At 39.6% G+C, this 20,983-nt stretch overlaps 1 protein-coding gene across 2 annotated transcripts in view; it reads right to left on the bottom strand.

The window, feature by feature from the left end:
- jmjd1cb (jumonji domain containing 1Cb) overlaps positions 1 to 20,983 on the bottom strand; it is a 211,602-nt gene that overhangs the window by 26,126 nt on the left and 164,493 nt on the right. For both annotated transcript variants that reach the window (XM_061908710.1, XM_061908711.1), the window contains 9 exons: positions 16,050 to 16,155; positions 15,801 to 15,925; positions 15,566 to 15,709; positions 12,308 to 12,349; positions 10,060 to 10,330; positions 7,306 to 7,818; positions 6,894 to 7,233; positions 4,436 to 5,366; positions 4,164 to 4,361 (listed from right to left, as the gene is read on the bottom strand). In XM_061908710.1, the coding sequence (XP_061764694.1) occupies positions 4,164 to 4,361; positions 4,436 to 5,366; positions 6,894 to 7,233; positions 7,306 to 7,818; positions 10,060 to 10,330; positions 12,308 to 12,349; positions 15,566 to 15,709; positions 15,801 to 15,925; positions 16,050 to 16,155 (2,670 nt within the window). The remainder of the gene's footprint in view (positions 1 to 4,163; positions 4,362 to 4,435; positions 5,367 to 6,893; positions 7,234 to 7,305; positions 7,819 to 10,059; positions 10,331 to 12,307; positions 12,350 to 15,565; positions 15,710 to 15,800; positions 15,926 to 16,049; positions 16,156 to 20,983) is intronic.

Genomic DNA, 20,983 nt, shown 5'->3' with positions numbered 1-20,983 from the left:
AAACAGTGTGGTCCCGTTCACACTTGCAACCAAGTGTTTATGAGGAAGTTCCCATCGCAAAAAATGGCTGCGCAGTACCCACATACAGTAAATGCAAATAATTATAAACATTATTGATTTTTATCCCCATTCATGAGCTGCCACATTATCATGGTAGAGGAGTTTGAGTGTCCAATTGATCTTAGGAGCTGTGATGTCTGGGGGCTTCTATGAGTATACCAATACAAACAGGTCTTGGGTGAGGAACCAGACAAAGTGCTTGTCAAATGACCTCTATGGAAACACAAAACCAAAAACCCAGTTTAATCTTGCCTGGACGCGGCCCCTTGGAGCCTGACCGAGAGGTGGGGCTTGATGGCAAGTGCCTGGTGACCGGGCTTGTCCCCATGAAACCGTCTAGAGCAGGGGCGCTCACACTATTTTATCTGCAGGTGAGCTACTTTTCAATTGACCAAGTCGAGTAGATCTACCTCATTCCTATTTATAATTTATACTTATTTATTTATGAAAGAGACATTTTTGTTAACAAGTTAATGGTGTTTAATGATAATACAAGCATGTTTAACACACATAGATTCCTTTCTTTCATGAAGACAAGAATATAAGTTGGTGTATTTGATTCTGATGACTTGCATTGATTGGAATTAGACAGAGATGCTGATAACGTCCGCATTTTCAAATGGAGGAAAAAAAAGTCCTCCTTTCTGTCCAATACCACATGAAAGTGGTTGGATTTGGCATCTCATTTGTCCAACTTGCATACTCGTTTTTAAACACTTTGTTATGAGAGTAGCATATGTGTGTGGCCCTTTAATGTCTGGCAGCAGGTGAGTGACGTTAGTGAGTGTGCGGGTGGGCAAGCAAGTGAGAAAGCGGTCGCTGAGGGGGGGGGAGAAATACATTGGCATCAAACTCCGTAGCTTGCTAGCTTGTGCACGCTAGCTTTCTGAGACTCTTATTTTGTTAGCACAGGCAGGATGAAACAGGTCTTTTATGGTGAAGACAGGAACTGTGCAGTCGGTCTTTAGAGTTTTGACAGTAGGTACGGAGTCTCTAGAAATAAAATGTGTTTCTCTGCGTCCGCCCTGTTAGTGATTTTTTTCTTAAATATGAGCTCGCAGCAGCCAGCGTCATCTCACAAGATCCTCGGGTGCCGAGAATGTCAAACAACTGACGAAAGGGAAGTCTTGGTATGATTGATGATTGCTCATTTTTATGTATATTTTTTAATGCCTAGCTTTAGATTGACTGACACACCCTCCGAGATCGACCAGTCAATCGCGATCGACGTAATGCCCACCCCTGGTCTAGAGGTCCCCCCCCTCCATTGGTCTCAACACTCATAGGAGGGGGCATAGAGGTCGGGTGCAATGTGGGCTGCAAGGCAGCAGATGACAGGGCCCTTGGCAGTCTGATCCTCTATTGTGAGGTGGAACGTCACCTTTCTGGAGGGAAGGAGCCGGCTGGGTGTATGAAGTGGAGAAGTTCCAGCTGGATCTAGTTGGACTCACTTCGACGCATAGCAAGGGCTGCAGATCATACTTGCCAACCCTCCCGGATTTTCCGGGAGACTCCCGAAATTCGGCGCCTCTCCCGAAAACCTCCCGGGACAAATTTTCTCCCGAAAATCTCCCGAAATTCAGGCGGAGCTGGAGGCCACGCCCCCTCCAGCTCCAAGCGGACCTGAGTGACATGTCGACAGTCTGTTTTCACGTCCGCTTTCCCACAGTATAAAGAGCGTGTCCGCCCAATGATGTTATAACTGTAGAATGATCGAGGGCGAGTTCTTGATTTCTTATGTTGGCTTATTGTTAGGCAATTTCATTAAAGTCCTCCCAGCCGGGTAATAAAACACAACAACAGCAGTCACATTTTTGTCTACCGTAAAGCAGTTCATCTGCCGTAAGCTCCATGTTGTGAACTTGTGACACTCTTAAACAGAACAAAACTGCCATCTACTGTTCATAGAATAGAATGTACTTTATTTAATTCAGCACCACAGTTTGCTCACAATAAACAATGATAATAATAAATAATAGATATAATATATTATATATATAATATATGAATAATATAAATATATTCTACATATATCCTACATTTAAATGCAGTCAAGGAACATATGCATTATACAGTCTGATGGCTGTCGGTATGAAGGACCTCCTGTGTCGTTCTATGTTACATTTTGGGAGTCTGAGCCTTCCACTGAACGTGCTCATTCTCTGTACAAGCTCCGAGTGTAGTGGGTGGGAGGTGTTGTCCATAATGGGTAGGAGTTTTGCTAGACTTATTGTCTGCCAGAAAGTCTAGCTGTGGTTAGAAAAATAGTCACAGAGAATAGAACAAAGATGGGTATTTCAACCCTTAACTCAAGAATGAGTAGATGAGTGTTATGTGTGTGTATATGGGTAAATAAATGAACACGGAAATTAAAGTAGCCCAGCGATGAGGTGGCGACTTGTCCAGGGCGTACCCCGCCTTCCGCCCGATTGTAGCTGAGATAGGCGCCAGCGCCCCCCGCGACCCCAAAAGGGAATAAGCGGTAGAAAATGGATGGATTATATATATATATATATATATATATATATATATATATATATATAATAAATTAAATATATATATATAGCTAGAATTCACTGAAAGTCAAGTATCGCTCCACCCCCGACCACTTTCAATATGATGCTGCTGACCTCGAATCGTGAACTTGTAGATCGGTGGAGGAAATACTTCAAAGAACTCCGCAATTTTCCTATAAGGAGGCAGTGTCTGGGTAATCTGTGGTGGACTCCTATTTCTGGGGAGGAGGATGCTGAGGTAGTTAAAAAACTCCTCTGTGGCAGGGCCCCAGGGGGTGAGATCCGGGCAGAGTTCATCAAGGTTCTGTATGCTGTGGGGCTGTCTTTGTTGACAAGACTCTGCAACATTGTGTGGACATCGCAGGCCGTATCTCTGGATTGGCAGCCCGGGGTGGTGGTTCCTCTCTTTAAGAATGGAGGGTATGTTCCAACTATTGTGGGATCACCCTTCTCAGCTTTCCCAGTAAGGTCTTTTCAGGTGTACGCCGGATAGTCAGACATCAGATCCAGGAGGAGTAGAGTGGTTTTTGCCCTAGTTGTGAAACTTTGGACCGACTCTATACTCTCGGCAGGATCCTTGAAAGTGCATGTGAGTTTGCCCAAGGAGTCTACATGTGCTTTTTGGACTTGGAAAAGGAATTTTACAGTGTCCCTCAAGAGGTCCTGTGGGGAACGCTCAGTGAGTATGTAGTATCGAACAGCCGGACTGTGGCAGTCGGTTCCCTGTATGATCAGTGTCAGAACTTTGTCTACAATGCCAGCAGTAAGTCGGACCTGTTTTCAGTGAGGGTTGGACTTTGCCCTTTGTCACCTGTTCTGTTCATAACATTTATGGACAGAATTTCTAGCCTCAGTCAGGGTGTTGAGGGGATCCGGTTTGGTAAATGCAGGATTAGGTCTCTGCTTTTTCCAAATAATGTGGTCCTGCTGGCTTGATCTGGCCACAATGTTCAGCTCTCACTGGATCGATTTGCAGCTTAGTGTGAAGCAACTGAGATGAGAATCAACACCTCCAAGTTTGAGTCCATGGGCGGAATGCGATCTCCAGGTTAGGGAGGTGACCTTACCCCAAGTGGAGGAGTTTAATTACCTTGAAGAGTAGATCATGATATCGCCAGGCAAATCTGTGTGGCATTTGCAGTGATGAGGACACTGTATGCGACTGCAGCACAAGACCAAGACCACATACATAATGCAGATTTTTACTATGTTCTGAGATGTTTTTAAACGCTGACTAAATGAAATATTCTAAATATTATTGACTACAAAGACTTTAAACAAAATACATCTTTTCTCATGCTGAGGACAAAACTAAGGGCATAAAGTCTTCCAAACAGGCAGCAAGAGAAAGCGGGGAAAGCCATAATGTCCAGGTAGATCTTAGTTCAGTAATATCGTAAAATGTATTTTTTCATTTCTAATTATTTTAAATTGTCCAGTTGGACTGTAATGAATTATTACAAATGTGAGCCATATTTAACCCCTTTTAGGTAAGGATGAACCACTTCCACCACAGAATTTCCTTTTCTTTTTTTAAAACTGTCAAATCAACTAATACCCAATCAGGAAGTATGTACATACACATACCCTTCTGAGAGATGCTTCAGAATTAACAGCCACTTGATTTTCAGGGTGAATCCATTTAGCAGTGGGGGTTAGGTTGATTCCTGGTTGGTAGGAAGTTGGTGTTCCATTGGGATACTGCCAAATGATGGGATAGAGGCCCAACCCTGCTGCTCCAGTATGAGGCTGGGCGAGTAGACTGTGTGGAGGGGGTCCTTGACCCTAAAAACAGTCAAACAAGTTTTAGTTGACAGCTAAGAATTTTGTAAAATAATGCCAATGATGTTGAGATTGACCTGTAGAAACTGCTGGTGTGGGTTTCCTGGGTGAGGCATAGCGAGGTGACCTAACCCTCCAGGGGAGTCAAGCCGTGGGTGGCCCCCCAGAAGAGATGCTGTGTGAGGAGGAGGCATGGCTGAAAGCACCCCAGGAGGTAGAAGGTGTGGGTGGGGTAAAGCAGAGGTGTGAGGAGGAGCTAGGAGGTGAGAGGCAGCGTGTGGGTGGGATGAAGGAGTGAGGCAAGGGGAGTGGGGAGAGGAGTGGAGAGTGTGTAGGTGGGGATGGAGATATGCTGCCACGTGATTGGAGGAAACAGTGGCGGAGGAAGAGTTCTCATTGTCAGAACAGACCAGAGCTGGATCTCTGTAAACAGTGAATGTCTCATTCTTATCGATAATCAGAGGGCTCCTGGTGCTGCTGACAGTATCTGACTCTAACCGAGCTGGCACCGGCTTAAAACCAGATCGAGGAAGTTCCGTTGTTTCTACTTTACTGGACAAACGGCCTGATGGAGGGGGGGACGAATCAGAATATCTGGGGATTTTATGCTTAGAGACCTCTGGAGAGGTATTGGGTTTAGGTTTTGAGATGTCCATTTGGACCGGGTGGGCCTTAGTCTTAATATGATCAGCTGGACTTGTGCTGGGATAGGGATGGCTCTGAGAGTTGTTAATGTGCTGGGATTTCTGTTTCATGGAGTCAGGAGGGGCTGGGTTAGGGTTCATTTTAGATTTAGTAAAGTCAGTGGAGAGGGTTGTATTCATTTTGTGGGGGGACAAGTGTTGCTGTTTGCTTTGCTCTTCAGATAAACATGAAGTCTTGATGCTAGACGGGGCAGGGGCGTAGTTTTGCTGTGTCTGCTGCTGCTGTTGATGAAGACAATGATGAGAAATGCCTGTTTTGTCCTTCTCTACCAGCACCACATTATCAGCCAATGATGTTACAGGTCTGGGAAAACAAGAAAGAAATAATGTATTTAATGTTTTTACATAGATCACATCATTTTACATTTACTAAGAAATAATTAGTTGCAAGGATTTACCCCTGGATATACTGTTGTAAAATGTAGGGCAAAATAAACTTTTTTTTTGGTCTTTTGCTATTAAATGTTTAATTGTGACATTGATCTACCTATTGTATGTCAATGGCTCAAAATAAAATGTTTGTTAAACCACAAAATATGAGAAAAACACCAATGGCTAGCATATTTTATTTGTGATTTCAAAGAACACCGTTAAAAAATAAATGTGCCAGTTTTTTTTTTCAATTACAAGTTAAATCTAAGAAAAATTATAGGATGACTGGCATTCATGGCTGTTACTTACGCTGTCTCGTACACACATGCCCATACCCTGCACACATTGTGTGTGTGTGTGTGTGTGTGTGTGTGTGTGTGTGTGTGTGTGTGTGTGTGTGTGTGTGTGTGCGTGCGTTACCTGGGGCATTGCTAACATATTGAAAGCAGGGATAGGGCGGGATATAATGATTGCAGCACGTACAAAAGTTAGCCCCCTCTTTGCAGCCGTTTAACCGTGGCAAACAATCAATCTAGAAGCGATGTGACACAAACAGTGGAACTTCTACCAGAATGATCCTGAAGTTGTATAGTTCAGGATTCAATTTCTACCAATAGAACATTTATCAAAACATCTATTTTTGTGAGTTACATTCTTTATATATGCCACTGACAACGATGTCTCCTTTTTTTCCCTTTTCATTCCTGTGACAACCTTCTCCATCTCTTTGTCTTTGTTAGCTCTGTAAGCATGTGTTCCTGTGCACTTACTACTTCTACTAGGTAAAACAGGGAGCTTGTTGATTATATTGAGAAATACTGCCACCTAGATGTAGGCTTGTGTATCACTCCAACATACAGCCAATACTAAAAGTGTTAACTTAAATAATGAAAAACACCCCGCTGCTTGCGACCCACTACTTGAGAAAAACTGTCTTGAAGTAACAACACACCGAACAAGATAAGCAAACTTTAGCAGTTTTTGGTGAGATTTATTCCAATGCACAGGCATCAAAATATAATTGTAAGGAGAGGAATGTAAAGTACATCTAAAACTACCTCAAAACATTCAAAGCAGTAACACTCCAGCGGCATCTCAATACTTATGTCATCATTTGTGTGTTTTATGTTTTACGTCTTAATACGAGTAGTTTACTTATTTGTACACTTATAAGGCTACTAATAAGGCTAAAATGATAGTTGGAAAAAAAGGTGTAGTGTTAATACATTTTGACTAAAAAAATATTTTTATTTCCAATATTTTATGTGGTAAAAATTATTGCAAAATATGAATTAATCCTAAATCAAATGGATTAAGAGGTTCCACTGTTCTGTACACAGGAGATCTTTGAGTTTTTTATCCAGTCATCATATCAGGTGCTTCCTTGTGTAACCGGAGGCCATTAATGGTACCAAAATAAAACACTGCAGGACTAAAACACATTCCATTGTGATCTGACCTTATAACCTCAGAAGAAGCAAAGTCTATCTTGTTGCTTAAACTTCGGCTTGCTGTTACGCCACCGCCCATTACGCCGTGCTGCATAGCAGAGTCCATATCTGTCCTTCGACCCCCTTCTGATGGCGAAGGTGAAGGCGGGACGGGCGGCGAGGAGACAGGGGATGGATTAAGGGTGAGGTAAGGTGAGAGTGCTGTGGACTCTGCTTTCTGTGAGGCCAGCAGAGCAGACACGGCCTCTGAACTCTCCTGATGCACCGTGGCTTGTGCGTCATCTGTGATGTCGATCACGCCGCTGCCGTGCAGGTGCGATAATGATGGCGTCGGACAGCGAGGTGAGGCTTAAAAAAAGGGCACAAGAACGATTAATATGTTGTGCTTATCCAATAATTCAGATAGTCAGGGTAATTTACCTTTCACAATGTTCTTGCTAGCCTCTACCACTGTGCCCTGTATAGTGTCACACATAAGAGGCATCTGTTGCCGTGGAGATTGGGTGATCTGTGTCACTGCCACCAATTCTTCCTCCTCCTTCGTTATCATCTTGCTGTCTTCTGTTGCTTGAAGCTCCGCCCACGGCGACAGGCGGCCAATGTGGGACGAGGAAACATTGATTTTGGTCGTCTTCTCATCCTCCTCCAATTTGGAAACAACGCAAGGTTTTACGTCGCTGCTGCGAGTCTTTAGTTCATTCTCAGAGTTCGGCTCCGAAGAAGAGGAGGAGGAGGATGACGACGAGGATGATGAAGAGGAGGAGGAAGAGGAGCATGACGAGTGGACAGTTCTCTTGTGTGTGTTTTCAGAGTCGCTGCTCTCCGAGAGGTCAGATGTTATATCTGTTTTCAGTCTCTTTAGACCCACCTTCTTCTCATCTTCCTCACCCTTCCTGCGTTTGTTGACCGCCTGCTTAGCTTTAGACTTCGAGTCTGCAGGTGGAAAAAATAAAGTTTAAGTACTGACTTTAGGATATCCAAACAAACAATATCATAGTGCCTTTTATATGCCTAAATTCACTGAATGATATAATTTAACAGTATATACATATATGTATAGCACACCGCTTTTTGTGTACATTGCAAGTAGAGTGGGGCAAAAAAGTATTTAGTCAGCCACCGATCGTGCAAGTTCTCCCACTTAAAATGATGACAGAGGTCTGTAATTTTCATCATAGGTACACTTCAATTGTGAGAGACAGAATGTGAAAAAAAATCCAGGAATTCACATTGTAAGAATTTTAAAGAATTTATCTGTAAGTTATGGTGGAAAATAAGTATTTGGTCAACCATTCAAAGCTCTCACTGATGGAAGGAGGTTTTGGCTCAAAATCTCACGATACATGGCCCCATTCATTCTTTCCTTAACACGGATCAATCGTCCTGTCCCCTTAGCAGAAAAACCGCCCCAATGCATGATGATTCCATTCCCATGCTTCACGGTAGGTTTGGTGTTCTTGGGATGCAACTCAGTATTCTTCTTCCTCCAAACACGACGAGTTGAGTTCATACCAAAATGGTATGATACAGCAGAGGATTGGGAGAATGTCATGTGGTCAGATGAAACCAAAATAGAACTTTTTGGTATAAACTCAACTCGTCGTGTTTGGAGGAAGAAGAATACTGAGTTGCATCCCAAGAACACCATAACTACTGTGAAGCATGGGGGTGGAAACATCATGCTTTGGGGCTGTTTTTCTGCTAAGGGGACAGGACGATTGATCCGTGTTAAGGAAAGAATGAATTGGGCCATGTATCGTGAGATTTTGAGCCAAAACCTCCTTTCATCAGTGAGAGCTTTAAATGGTTGACCAAATACTTATTTTCCACCATACCTTACAAATAAATTCTTTAAAATTCCTACAATATGAATTCCTGGATTTTTTTCTCACATTCTGTCTCTCACAGTTGAAGTGTACCTATGATGAAAATTACAGACCTCTGTCATCATTTAAGTGGGAGAACTTGCACAATCGGTGGCTGACTAAATAGTTTTTTGCCCCACTGTAGGTTTAGTTTAAAGGGGTCATATTATGATCTTTTTTTTTTACATTTTAAATACGCCCATGTGGTCTACCGTCTACATAACATGGTATGATATTCTTTTGGTGAAAATCTTGCGAGTGTTTTAAACACCATTTTCAAACTGCTTTATGACGGTCTGTTCACAAAGTGCCATTTTGTGGGCGGTTTCATTTATGCACTGCAAATTATTTGCCACTTGCTAAGATTTAAAACATTTATTCTAGAAATATCCCAAGTTTTAAGAGCTATTTACTTATTTATAGTGACTGACTAATCTCAAATTTAGCATGAATAATTATTATATATATATATATATATATATATATATATATATATATATATATTTGTTTTAAACATGCCAAAATTGATTTTTCCCTATCTCGAAAATCTTGTTCAAAGATTCAGCAACATCTCGAGGATGCTTAATTTAAGAATTGCAAGCTAAATAATGCTTGTTTTCTGTATAAAATGCTCATTTCTATCTTAAAAGTCCTGCTAATTTCAAGACACACATCTTAACTTATCTGTTCATTATGAGTTCATTTCATTAGTATTTAGTATTTCCCCCCCTAAAATCTAGTCTTTTTATCTTTGCTCTGTTTGGCTGGTGTTCATCCACTTCAACTGTGTCTTCGCCCCATCAGACATGTAGTTTTTAGCTCTTCCCTGTGGAGTCTGACAGATATAAATTCAATCTATGCACTACTTTGAATTAGAAATTGCAACTGCAGAGGATGCATGTGCACGTACGAGGCAGTCTGCCCCACAACAAGAGGATAGAGACAAATAAGAAACTTAATGACTAACGACGGGCTACAATTGCGCGCTAAGCTCTTTGGGTAAAACTTGATCATGTAAGGAGCTATTTGCTGACGTTACATGTTGGAAACATGTCGAATTGGGCAAATTCCAAACGGCTCGTTTGAAGGAAAGCAAGATTGTTTTATAAATATTTCTGCCATTTCTCCATGGTTTGATTTTTAATTTTCGGGACTTACGAATATTCCAAATACACAAAAACAAGTACCAATAGGTAAGTAAATTAAACAGTTTTTAAATTAAATACATTTAGTTTTACTCCTATTAGACCCAGATCTTTATCAGAAATCAAGAAGAATCAGAAGCAGTTTTGAAAAATGGTGCCTCTACCTTTGATTGTAGCTTCTTCTCTCCTGTCTCGGTCCTCCTCAGGAACACTACTATCAGATCCTTTTCTCCGTGATGAGCGACAGTTGCGCTGTTCTTTCTGTTCCCGTCCCATGCCACTGGGAGAATGATGCAATTGGCTGGATGTCTGCTGGCTTTGCTGTAATTGGCTATGCTGCTGAGAGGCCAGCGCCCCCTGGGAACCTTTTGTGTTCGGACCTGATGATGTCATGATGGGACGGGGGCTGTTAGCTTGGGCTCGTGTGTAATGACTCTGAAAGATAAGAAAACAGGAAACTTAATTGATTCGCAAAAGCATGGAAGAGCGATTACCAACATTACTACATATACAGTGGGGACTTTAAAGCGGAACTGCACTTTTTTTTACGTTTGCCTATCATTCACAATCACTATGTACTAATCATTTCTATTTTTTAAAACAACTATTACACTTACTCTTGATTGAATAAATTCTTAAGTATAAAAAAGAAGCCAGCAACTAGCCCCCATCCATCTGACTTTATCAGGCATCTAATTTAAAGATTTTATGTTTAAAAAGTCCAAAAATTTTAAAGTTGTAAAAGTCAATAGACAAATGAATATTGCAACAAAGAGTGCTGTTTCTGTTTTTTTTTTTTTAGTTGTTTTAGAATAATTAGCAGACAAAGACCTGAAATCTGAAACTCTTGGACACTACCCAACACTGAATTTATTACTTTGTGACGCTTTGCCCGGCCTTTACTGCAGCTGCCTACAGTCGTTGCTTGTTTTAGTGTCTTTCTCAAGCAAATGACATGCATGCTAAATCAGGTTGAGTCTGCATGCATGAACATGGTCAATTTGACCCTATGCTTTAATAATCCTAACGTCCGTCCAACATTTTAAATATTTATTTACTTATATTTTAGGTATGTAGGTTTTAAAATAATACCAAAAAAAAATTGTCATGTGACTCAAATGTAGAGTTGAACTTCAACCTGTTTATTATATACGAACACAATGACAGCTGTTACAATGGAGGAAATAATAAGTTAATTCCCTGCTGATTTTGTAAGTCTACCATCCTTATCAAGACATAAACACTCCTGATTATTTTTAGTAGGTTTGATTTAACAGAGAGACAGAATACAAAAACAAATCTGAAAATGCCAAATAAAACAAAGGTTTTTAATTATTTTGTATTTGAGTGATGAAATAAATATCTGATCTCCAAGCAAAACTTGACTTAGTACTTCGTAGAGAAAGTCAGTAACCTTGGTAGTTGGTTACCAAGGTTGCACACTTTTCAGGAGCACTTTTAATGCACTCTTCTTTACAGATACTCAAATTGTGAAGGTTTGGAGGCTGTCTGTCTGAATTTGAAGCGCCCTCAACTGACTTACAGTACAATGGGGTTACGACCCGGAGACTAGCTAGGCAACACTAAGATCTCATGGTGCTTCTCCTTGAGCCACTCCTTTGTTGCCTTGACTAAAAGTTTTGGGTCATTGTCACCCTGGACAACCTATTCAAAGACTCTGTGTTCTGGTTGAAGCCAGGAAGTTGTTATCCATTTTACGGTACATTAACCTATACAACGACCACTTATCGCCTTCATATAAATCTAGCGGAATACAGCAGAATGTTACCAATCTCCATGTTAGTCATTGGAAATGGTGTTTTCACCAGGCGCATTTAGCTTTTATGTCCCTCCAAACATGGCAGATTGGTGTCGCCAAACAGCTCCATTTTAGTCTCACATTGTCCCAAACCTTTTTTGAATTGTACAGATGTTTAAAATCCGATGACCTTGTACATATACCTTCTTGATCGGGAGGAGCTTGATCATTTACAAGGTCTTCCTGTGTAATTATGGGCCGATCCATTCTCACCCAATGAGATAATATCTTGCATAAATCTCCTGAGCGACAATATCTTAAATTTCATTTTCGAATTGTAGTGCCAAAAGGTGTTCCCTTTTTCATCAATCATCTGGTTGAGGGTAAATAATTAATTTGTGTGCTTTGTTGTCACATAGCTGTCAGAATTAATGTTGGTTGGCAGAAGATCAAATACTGTAGTCATTTCACTCAATAAACTCAGTTTTTACAAGATTCTTAGTTGATATTCTGAAGATGGTACCTGTCAAAATGAACTAACACCAAAGGACAAATCCACCAAATCAGCAGTTATAAAACAAAATCAGTTCCAACAATTGTGAATAGTGAGGGTCGTAACCTTGAGATGAGCGCAAGTGTTGGAGTTGGCGTACCTGAGTGTTGCCAGTGGTCCCGCCAGGTCTACCTCCCGCCATCTTTGACATGAAACAGAAAAAAAAAAAAAAAAATACAATACAAATGAATGAATAAAAAGTATAAAAACATGTCACGAGTACAGATTCTTTATTAACAGCAGGACAAGACAGGACAGGCTGAGCGTTCAATGGCAGGTGACTCTTAATCAGACTCAAAAACATTTACATCTACAAAACAGTTGGATTCCTACTTTTGTCCATTTTCTCGGTTTGTACACGTCTGTGACGTCCAAGTCTAAATGCACTAGCATAAATTTAATCAACGGCCAAACAACACATCAGTTCCTCCGGGATTTTGTGGCATCTTTTTCAAAAAGTTGTGAAACTATTGTTTTAACATTTTACGTATTGACATGTTTCTCAATCCCAAAAAGCACAAAATAACAAGAAATCTAACAAAAAAGGCTTTTTTTTTGCACAGACGTGTATAACTTGAAAAACAAATATTGATTTTTCACTTGGTCGAAAAACCTAACTTAAAAGTAGACACAGAATCCATAATTCACTGTAAATGAATGGGTTGATACTACAATATACAGTACAAAAGACACCACCAAAGGCTCCTTTTTTGTGTGCTGCCAGCAGACATTCTCCATGTATATTTTACGGTTGAATATTGCTTGTCCATTGAAAACATTTCTTTATTTATGTTCCAAAACATTACAGGTAGTTTATTGATAAAATTGGGGAAGAGTTGAGCACTATGTAGAGTGGTGATTTTTGTTGGTAAATAAGAGACCATGAGAGATTATATCACACATCCACATCTCTGTCAATGTAAACAAGGAAGTGATGATGTGGATGTGTTGCTAAATGTTTTATACTGTACCTTACCCAGAAGGTCTAATACTGTAGATAGGAAGCAGAAAAGAGTTTGAGCTAGGAGTGAGTGGGAGTGGTTGCATAAAAGAAACTAGGGTTGACATATTGTTACATCTTACTGTTCCTGGTTTGTGGTTTGATATTACCAAACAGCTATGACATTTCAAGCATGATCATAACAATCCACAATTAGTGTTATTTATGCGTGAAACTGTTATCTAAACATGACAGCGGAGAACCTCCTCTGAATTCAATTGCTCCTAAAGCACGATTACAAATTCTGTATTTCTACACAATACAAAATCTGGCAAGACACCAGTAAGCATTTTTTTTATCAATTAATGTTTGTACTTTTTGTGTTGAGCTGTTTAAAATAGTTTAAAACACTTTTTTTTTTTAGGCAAATTAATTGTTCGTTCATGGAATTAAAACTTTAAAATGATCTTTGTAGCGTAAACTTATTAATGATGAAACATTATATACATCTGTGATTATAGCGATTCATTTTGAGTTAACTATGAACAATGCGATTAATCGGGAAAAAATATTTTAATCGCTTGACAGCCCCAATTCAAACACAATGTTACTGTTCAAACTGTGTGTAATGTTACAGTATACTTGCTAAATAAAACCTCTGCCTTGTTTTTAATAAATACTTAGGTCTACACTGATATTACATTTTAATGTTGGTGATAAGGCGTTAACTATAAATTTCAATAACGGCACTAATTTTTTAGGCGGGCGATTAACGCGAACACTCGGGCCATGCCGGAAGGGGGGGAACTTGGCTGCAGTTCACTTGGTACTGATGAGCCACAAGCAAGCAGGAATGGACAAAAACTATACCTAATGGAAATATCAGGTTCAAAACCATAACAAGTTGTTCTCCCGACAAGAAAAGATTACTTTTCACCGTGAGAAGAGGCGATAGCCCTGCAGCAAACGCCTGCTGCGCTCGTCGTTTAGAGGTGGGTAGTGCTTCACGTCCGTGTTCCGATTACGGTTAAGGTCCAGTGAAAACATAACATTTAGAATGTAAAATTCCAGACGGTTAGTAATACCGTCTAATTGTTTAATTACCGAAAAAACGTAATTTATTAATGCATTTTAAGCAACACCAAGTCAGACGCACGCGCACTAGCGTCGTTTGGCTTGATAATCATGGCAGACTAACTCGACAGACTTTGCACCGGAGATTCCCCTCAGAGTAAACGGAGCCAAGCGGTTGGTTTAATGTAATTTTTCCCTCGCTGCCCGGTGTGCGTTTAAGAGCGCACTGCTGTTAGATGACAACAGGTGTGGACAATATTGGAGACGGACGCACTTGTCCCCACACTAAAAGTATACAGCGAAAGAGAAAACTATTTGATGTTGCTTTTATTTTCTCAATACAGTCCATCAGCTGCTGTGACTGAGAGTTAATTATGTGAGGAAACACGCAGCAGGCGATGTGTCAGGAACGTTGTCACAACTTCTTTACAAAGTCTTGAGTTTGTTCACTGGGATGCTCACTAATCTTTTATGTAATTGCAAACTGTATCAGTGTTCAAATAAGATCACTACTAGCTATATTTTTTTTGTCATCTCATTGTATTGAACGCAGGCTGTGAAGATTGTGTATTCGATGTGAGAGGTGTCACTGTTTTTTTTGTTGGCCAAAGTGCTGTATCAAACTACTAGGAGGCGTTGGAGAAGAACAAAGCTTGTGTATTAGACTTCATCATTATTAGCCAAACTGCTTTGTGTTTTATTTTGACAGAGAAAAGTAAATGCCATGTTTTTTTCACATTACTAGTGGGTTTTTTTTATGTCACAAAGGTAGGACTTAAAAAAACATTCATGTGACACAACATTGTGTTAAGTGTTTTATTGTGTGTAGTTGATTCTTATACGACATATTTCTGCTCGAATTTTTAATGGGTCTGTCCCGACACAGCATCTGCATGTACATATCGATGTCCTGATGGGTCCTGGTTAGTGCCTTACATGGCATATCCCGCCATCAGTGTGTGAATGTGTGTGTGAATGCGTGAATGTGGAAATAGCGTCAAAGCGCTTTGAGTTCCTTAAAAAAAAAAAAAAGGTACAAAAAGCGCTATACAAGTATAACCCATTTTTACATAACAAAAAAAAATAAAAAATAAAAACCCTCCCTCTATAAAAAATTTAAAAAAGAGAAAAAGATATCATGTAATGACAAAAAGCTGACACACGCACACGCACACGCACACACACACACACACACACACACACACACACACACACACACACACACACTCACACACACACACACAGACACGTATGTACACTTATATTCATATATACACACGCACACATACATACATACAGTTTGTGCTCACATTAATAAAAATAAGTAAATGTCTGTGTACTCACATGGGAAGAATTGTTGTTTTGGCTAGATCGCGACCTTCGTCTCGAAGTGATACCTATATTTTCTCCTTTGAGAAGAGAATGAACCACGTCATCTAAAAATGTCATCTGAATCATGGATGGATCCACATTTTGAGGCTCTAGCACCTAAAAATAGACCAGAGTCACCCAACTTGTTCAACCTGCATAGATCTCAGCTGATCGAATATTTTGCTTTTCTGGTGGAATATGCATGTACCTGGTCATTCATAACGACCATGTTTCGGCTAAAAAGGTCGTGATGTGTAATGATGCCAGTAAACCACTGGGTGGCCGAGTCCTGTCTGTACACACGCACGCGGTAGCCATTCAATGAATAGGGACCTAAAAGTGACCAGAAATGGTTTGTTTTGTAATCGTTCATACAAATACAATATTCATTCTTCATGCAAAACAATGTTAATGCAAAGTGAATATGTAATAAAAGTAAAGTAAACAATAAGCTTACCTTGCATAAAAATTTCCTGAACTTTCTGGTGTTTGAGCCAGCCCCTTAGTTCGTCGTGGAGCTGAGGATTATCTCGCAACACAGGGTTTTGACCGTCCACCTCATCCTGGAAGGTCAACAAAATATACAATAGGGAAAATTACTTTTTGTAAAAAGACTTGAACGGTCTACAATTGTTTTTTTGTGTGTTCGTTTTTATGGAAGTATTATTGTCTCAATCTTTGTGCGTGTAATGCCATTTGCTGCTTGTGTACTAATTTGTGTGTCTGTGTTTTAATCTGATTGTTTGAATTTGTGTGTTATAGATCCGCGTACATGTATTTTAAGTTTTCTGTCTGTCCCAAATCACTCGATGGGCTGTCTACATACATGTGACTTTTGCGACACTTCTGCCGTCTAAGATTTGACCCCGCGATTCCACATTCGTGAGCGTGTAACACAACTTGTGCGGGCGCCTTCGGAAGTGAAATTCGGCCGAAACAGATTGATGGCCGATTGATCTGCTTGTCTCAATGTTTGGGTTTTACTGCTTTCTAGTTGTCCAACAAAAAAGAGGAAAACTGATGGAAAAAAGAGGAACATATTTATCAGCACCAAGTGCTGCCACGCAAACCCTGAAAGAACATTTTGAAAATCACGATAACATTTTCTGCAATTGGGTGCATTTCTACACAATATTTTACCTTTATATTTATTCTCATCTACCAACCTCTTTTAGCTGTCTTTTTGGCACTGTATACAGTATGTCCCATGTAATGTGTCACAAACACTTTTGTAGGTTTTTTAGTAGATCATTTATTAACATAATTATCGTTGAAAATGCTTTGTAGAATTATATTAGATCCATGCAAAGAACTCCTTACTGCCACAAATGGTGAAAAAGTGTATTACAACTGAGTACCGCTGCGCCCCATACGGATCACAGCTGAAAAACAGATATTTTCGACAGCCCTCCAGGAGGCTCCTGTGGGCATAGAATGGGCCCCGGCCATATGGTTAAAGGCCGGTTCATACTCTTGCGTCACATAGCTTGCGTCCCCTCTGACAGCGTCTTGATTCGTTTATAGCTCTTCCGCAGGGGCTGCCGCGTGACTTGTGATTCTCCTCCAAAACAATAAGGGGCAGTGTTTACCTTCTTGTAAAGAGTGAATAATGACAACAGCAACATCAACATCTTTGTTAGCAATAAAACTATCCATCCATCCCATCCATTTTCTACCGCTTGTCCACCTTTTGGGGTCGTGGGGGGTCGCTGGAGCCTATCTCATCTGCATTCGGGCGGTAGGCGGTGTACACCTTGGACAAGTCGAAACTAATCATCCAAAAACATCTTTACTTTTAATGAATGTTTTATTCATAAACCAGAAGAAAAGATGTTCTTAAAGATGGAATGTGAAACCCTGAACGAGTCGTGGCACATGACGGGCTGATTTGCAAGCCTATTTGCTAAGAGTATCCACATTTTTTATTTTATTTTCAAATGAATCGCGATTTTTTTTTTTTAACGATTCACATAAATCAAAAATCAATTTTTAATTATTATTTATTTTTATTTTTATCTGTCCTGTCCAGCCACTTGGCGAAATCATATTTTTGATGTAGTTGCCCCAATATGCTGTACAGATTTACTTTAAAAAAGAGAAGTGTTGGCTACATCTCTTGTTACCTTATTTGTATTTGACTTCATTAAATGTTTTGGGTAGAATTTTACTGAACAAAAACAGTTTTCATTCAAGTAAATTAGAAATTCATCAGAACTGTTATCTACTTTATGAAAGACTGCAGTTAAACATAGAAATGGCACCCAATATTATTAAAAAGTATTAATTTTGAATCGAAAATAATTTTGATTCGAGAATCGATTCTGAACTGAATAGTTACCCCCAAGAATCAAATTGTGTGGTGCCAAAAGATTCACAGCCCTACCATGAATTGATTAACGGGGAACCCGACTTAAACAAGTTGAAACACATATTCCATTCGGGTGTTACCATTTAGTGGTCAATTGTACGGAATATGTATTGCACTGTGCAATCTACTAATTAAAGTTTCAATCAATCAATCAAACTATTTCCCATTTGGGAAATGTAACAAGAGGGAGGTATGTAATTGAAAATAACATTGTTAAAAAAAACTATTGTAAACAACCTGGTAGTGTAAATGTCCATGTTCATTATTCATGCTCAGAGCGCCCATGTTTGTAAACATATCATGCCAGAAAGATGAGAGACGGAGAATGAGAAAAGGGAAAGAATATGTGTCGGAATTGAACCGGTTTGCAGAAGTTTGGGTATACAATATCAGTTTGATAAAAAGGTCCAATCACTTGCTCTATGTCATACAATAATTTGTGCATTTCAAGCACAACGTAAGCTCTCCTGTTTTCAGGGATCCTCCTTCGCAAAAGCTGACCAATCATCGCCGCTGACATTTTTGAGGACTTTTGAGAGGTGCATGTCAGAAGCAAAACGGTGTTGCTTACGCCAGTTATGTGATGCAAAAGTATAACATTGGATTATAATATGTAGTCTCCAATATAAACAGCCTTGTTAGTAGAAATATCTTAAAACAACTCATGTTAATACAATGAATAACATTATTTCTTTTGAGTTATTCAAATCTAACGCAATAGTTATTGCTGTTTGTCAAATTTAATTATTCACCTTATCATAATATTTTTTTTACAAAAACTGTATGAATATGCATTTCACATTTGTAGAAATACAATAACAAAACAATTGACCATGGCTTATTATTTTACACCTCAGCACTGTAACACGTTTCTAAACTAAATCAAACCAGTTACCACATTGGGAGGGTGCATTTGGGGGGGGGATTTGCGAACACAGTTCATTTGAGGTGACTTTGGGGAGGCTGTTTTGATATTGTAGTTTGTTTTATTGTTAAATTGCATTAAAATTAATACATTTTGGATGATGTCTTTCGGATAATGGGTTGGAGAAAAACTTTAGGGGGCAAAGGGTTCCCAAAACAAGATCTTTCTCAGTGATGTGGTATGTCTTGAGAAAGGTATATTTATGAATTTGTTTTCAGTTTTCTGGCAATTCCTATAACAAAGGAAAACTATAGGACTCAAGTAAAAATAGGGAGTATGCGACTAGCCGGAAGAGGAGATTAGGTGACGTCTGGCTTTGATTTTACCCTCCAGTCTCTCTCCCTATGCAGTGTTCTACTTTCTCATCTCTGCCCGGCTCTAAATTAAAGCCAGCATACACCCTAAAAATAGCACACTGGAATGCAGCTCTGGAGAGGTCAGCAAATGCATATATTTTGTGCACTCCTGCAGTTTGTTTCTGAAATAATTATCAATCACAGCACAACACTTTGTATTCTTACATTATTCACATATGTTTTACAGGATGGACGTGCCCTGCTGATTTGGTAAGTTTACTCACTTAAAAATACAAACAGTCCATAACGGTAGGTTTATTGTAACAGAGAAAGACACAATTACAAAAAAAATTATGTTATAATGAACTTAATTATATTTGATTACTAAGTCTTGAATTCCTTACCAAACAAAAGCAAAGTCTGTTTTGGGGTTTATGAGCCTAAAAGGCACACAAATTAAGTCTCATCCCTAGAGGAAAAAGCTTGCTTAGAAAGAAAACACCTTTACAGCAAAAATTCTAAGATTGAAAAAACATAAGATAAAAGTCAATTGCCTTGAGAACTCCATGCAAGATCTCCCCTGATCGGGAGGATTCTGAGAAAGGTGATGGATCAGCACAAAATTACATTGGAGGAGCTTGTTAAGGAACTAAAAGTATGCATATCTTGTGGAAGCCCAGAAAATATTGTGGGCCCTTAGCTCAGGGGTGCCCATTACGTGGATCGCGAGCTACCGGTTGATGGCAGAGGGTATGTCAGTCAATCACCAGCCAGGCTTTAAAAAAATAGACCTGAAAATTTGCGATCATCAATCTTCACTATGACGAGATTCGCAGCACCCAGGGAACTTGTGAGATGAGGCTGGTTGCAGCAAACTCAGTATTGAGAAAAAAAACGACTGACAGGAAGGCGAGAAACACATTTTATTTCAACAGATTCTCGCGTCGCACCTGCTTTCAAAATGCTGAAGATCGACCGCACAGTTCCTGTCTTCACAATAAAAGCGCTGCTGTATCCTGCCTGAGCTACCGAAATAAGATTCTGAGAAAGCTACCGCACACAAGCTAGCAACCTACAGAGCTTGCCGTCAACGTTTTTCTTGTAAAGTGTTTGAAAACGAGTATGGAAGCTGGACAAATTAAATGCCAAAACAACCACTTTCATGTGGTATTGGACAGAAAGGAGGACTTTTTTCACCCCTTTACAATGTAAATATAAAGTTGTGGAGCTTATCAGTAACTACTGTGATTCCTGTCTGATCCCAATCAATGCAAGTCATCAGAATTAGGTAATAAACAAACTTATATTATTGTCTTCATCAAAGGAAGGAATATATGTTATGGTTTGAGTTTATTTTGAACTTGCATACCATTACAACATGGCAAATGTGTTGAACATGCTTGTATTTTTACATCTTTAACATGTTAACAAAAAACGTGTTTCATAAATAAATAAATAAATAATTAGTTATATATATATATATATATATATATATAGATCAAAACTAAAACATGGCTGACGGGGAGATGACGCAGTCAAAGTGGAGTGGATGTATGAAGAGAATATGGCCAACTCCGTTTCAGGCGATCTCCTCAATGATTGGTCAAAAGATACTGACGTGACTACAGGGTGCTATGACTGCTATCAACTTTGAACTGATGCTATGTATTTGCAGTGCTTTCTTGTTAGTTTTTTGACAAGTAAAATGTTGTGCAGCATGTGGCTGCTCCACTCACAAGAATTGTGGAACACTTTCACATCGCTTTCCCACAACCTTGAAAGACGACAAGTAAGGGAAGTGA

Source organism: Nerophis ophidion, linkage group LG08 (assembly GCF_033978795.1).
Source record: "Nerophis ophidion isolate RoL-2023_Sa linkage group LG08, RoL_Noph_v1.0, whole genome shotgun sequence".
Taxonomy (NCBI): Eukaryota; Metazoa; Chordata; class Actinopteri; order Syngnathiformes; family Syngnathidae; genus Nerophis; species Nerophis ophidion.
Note: the sequence above shows the minus strand (reverse complement) of the source record. Positions and strands in the feature narration are given on the sequence as shown.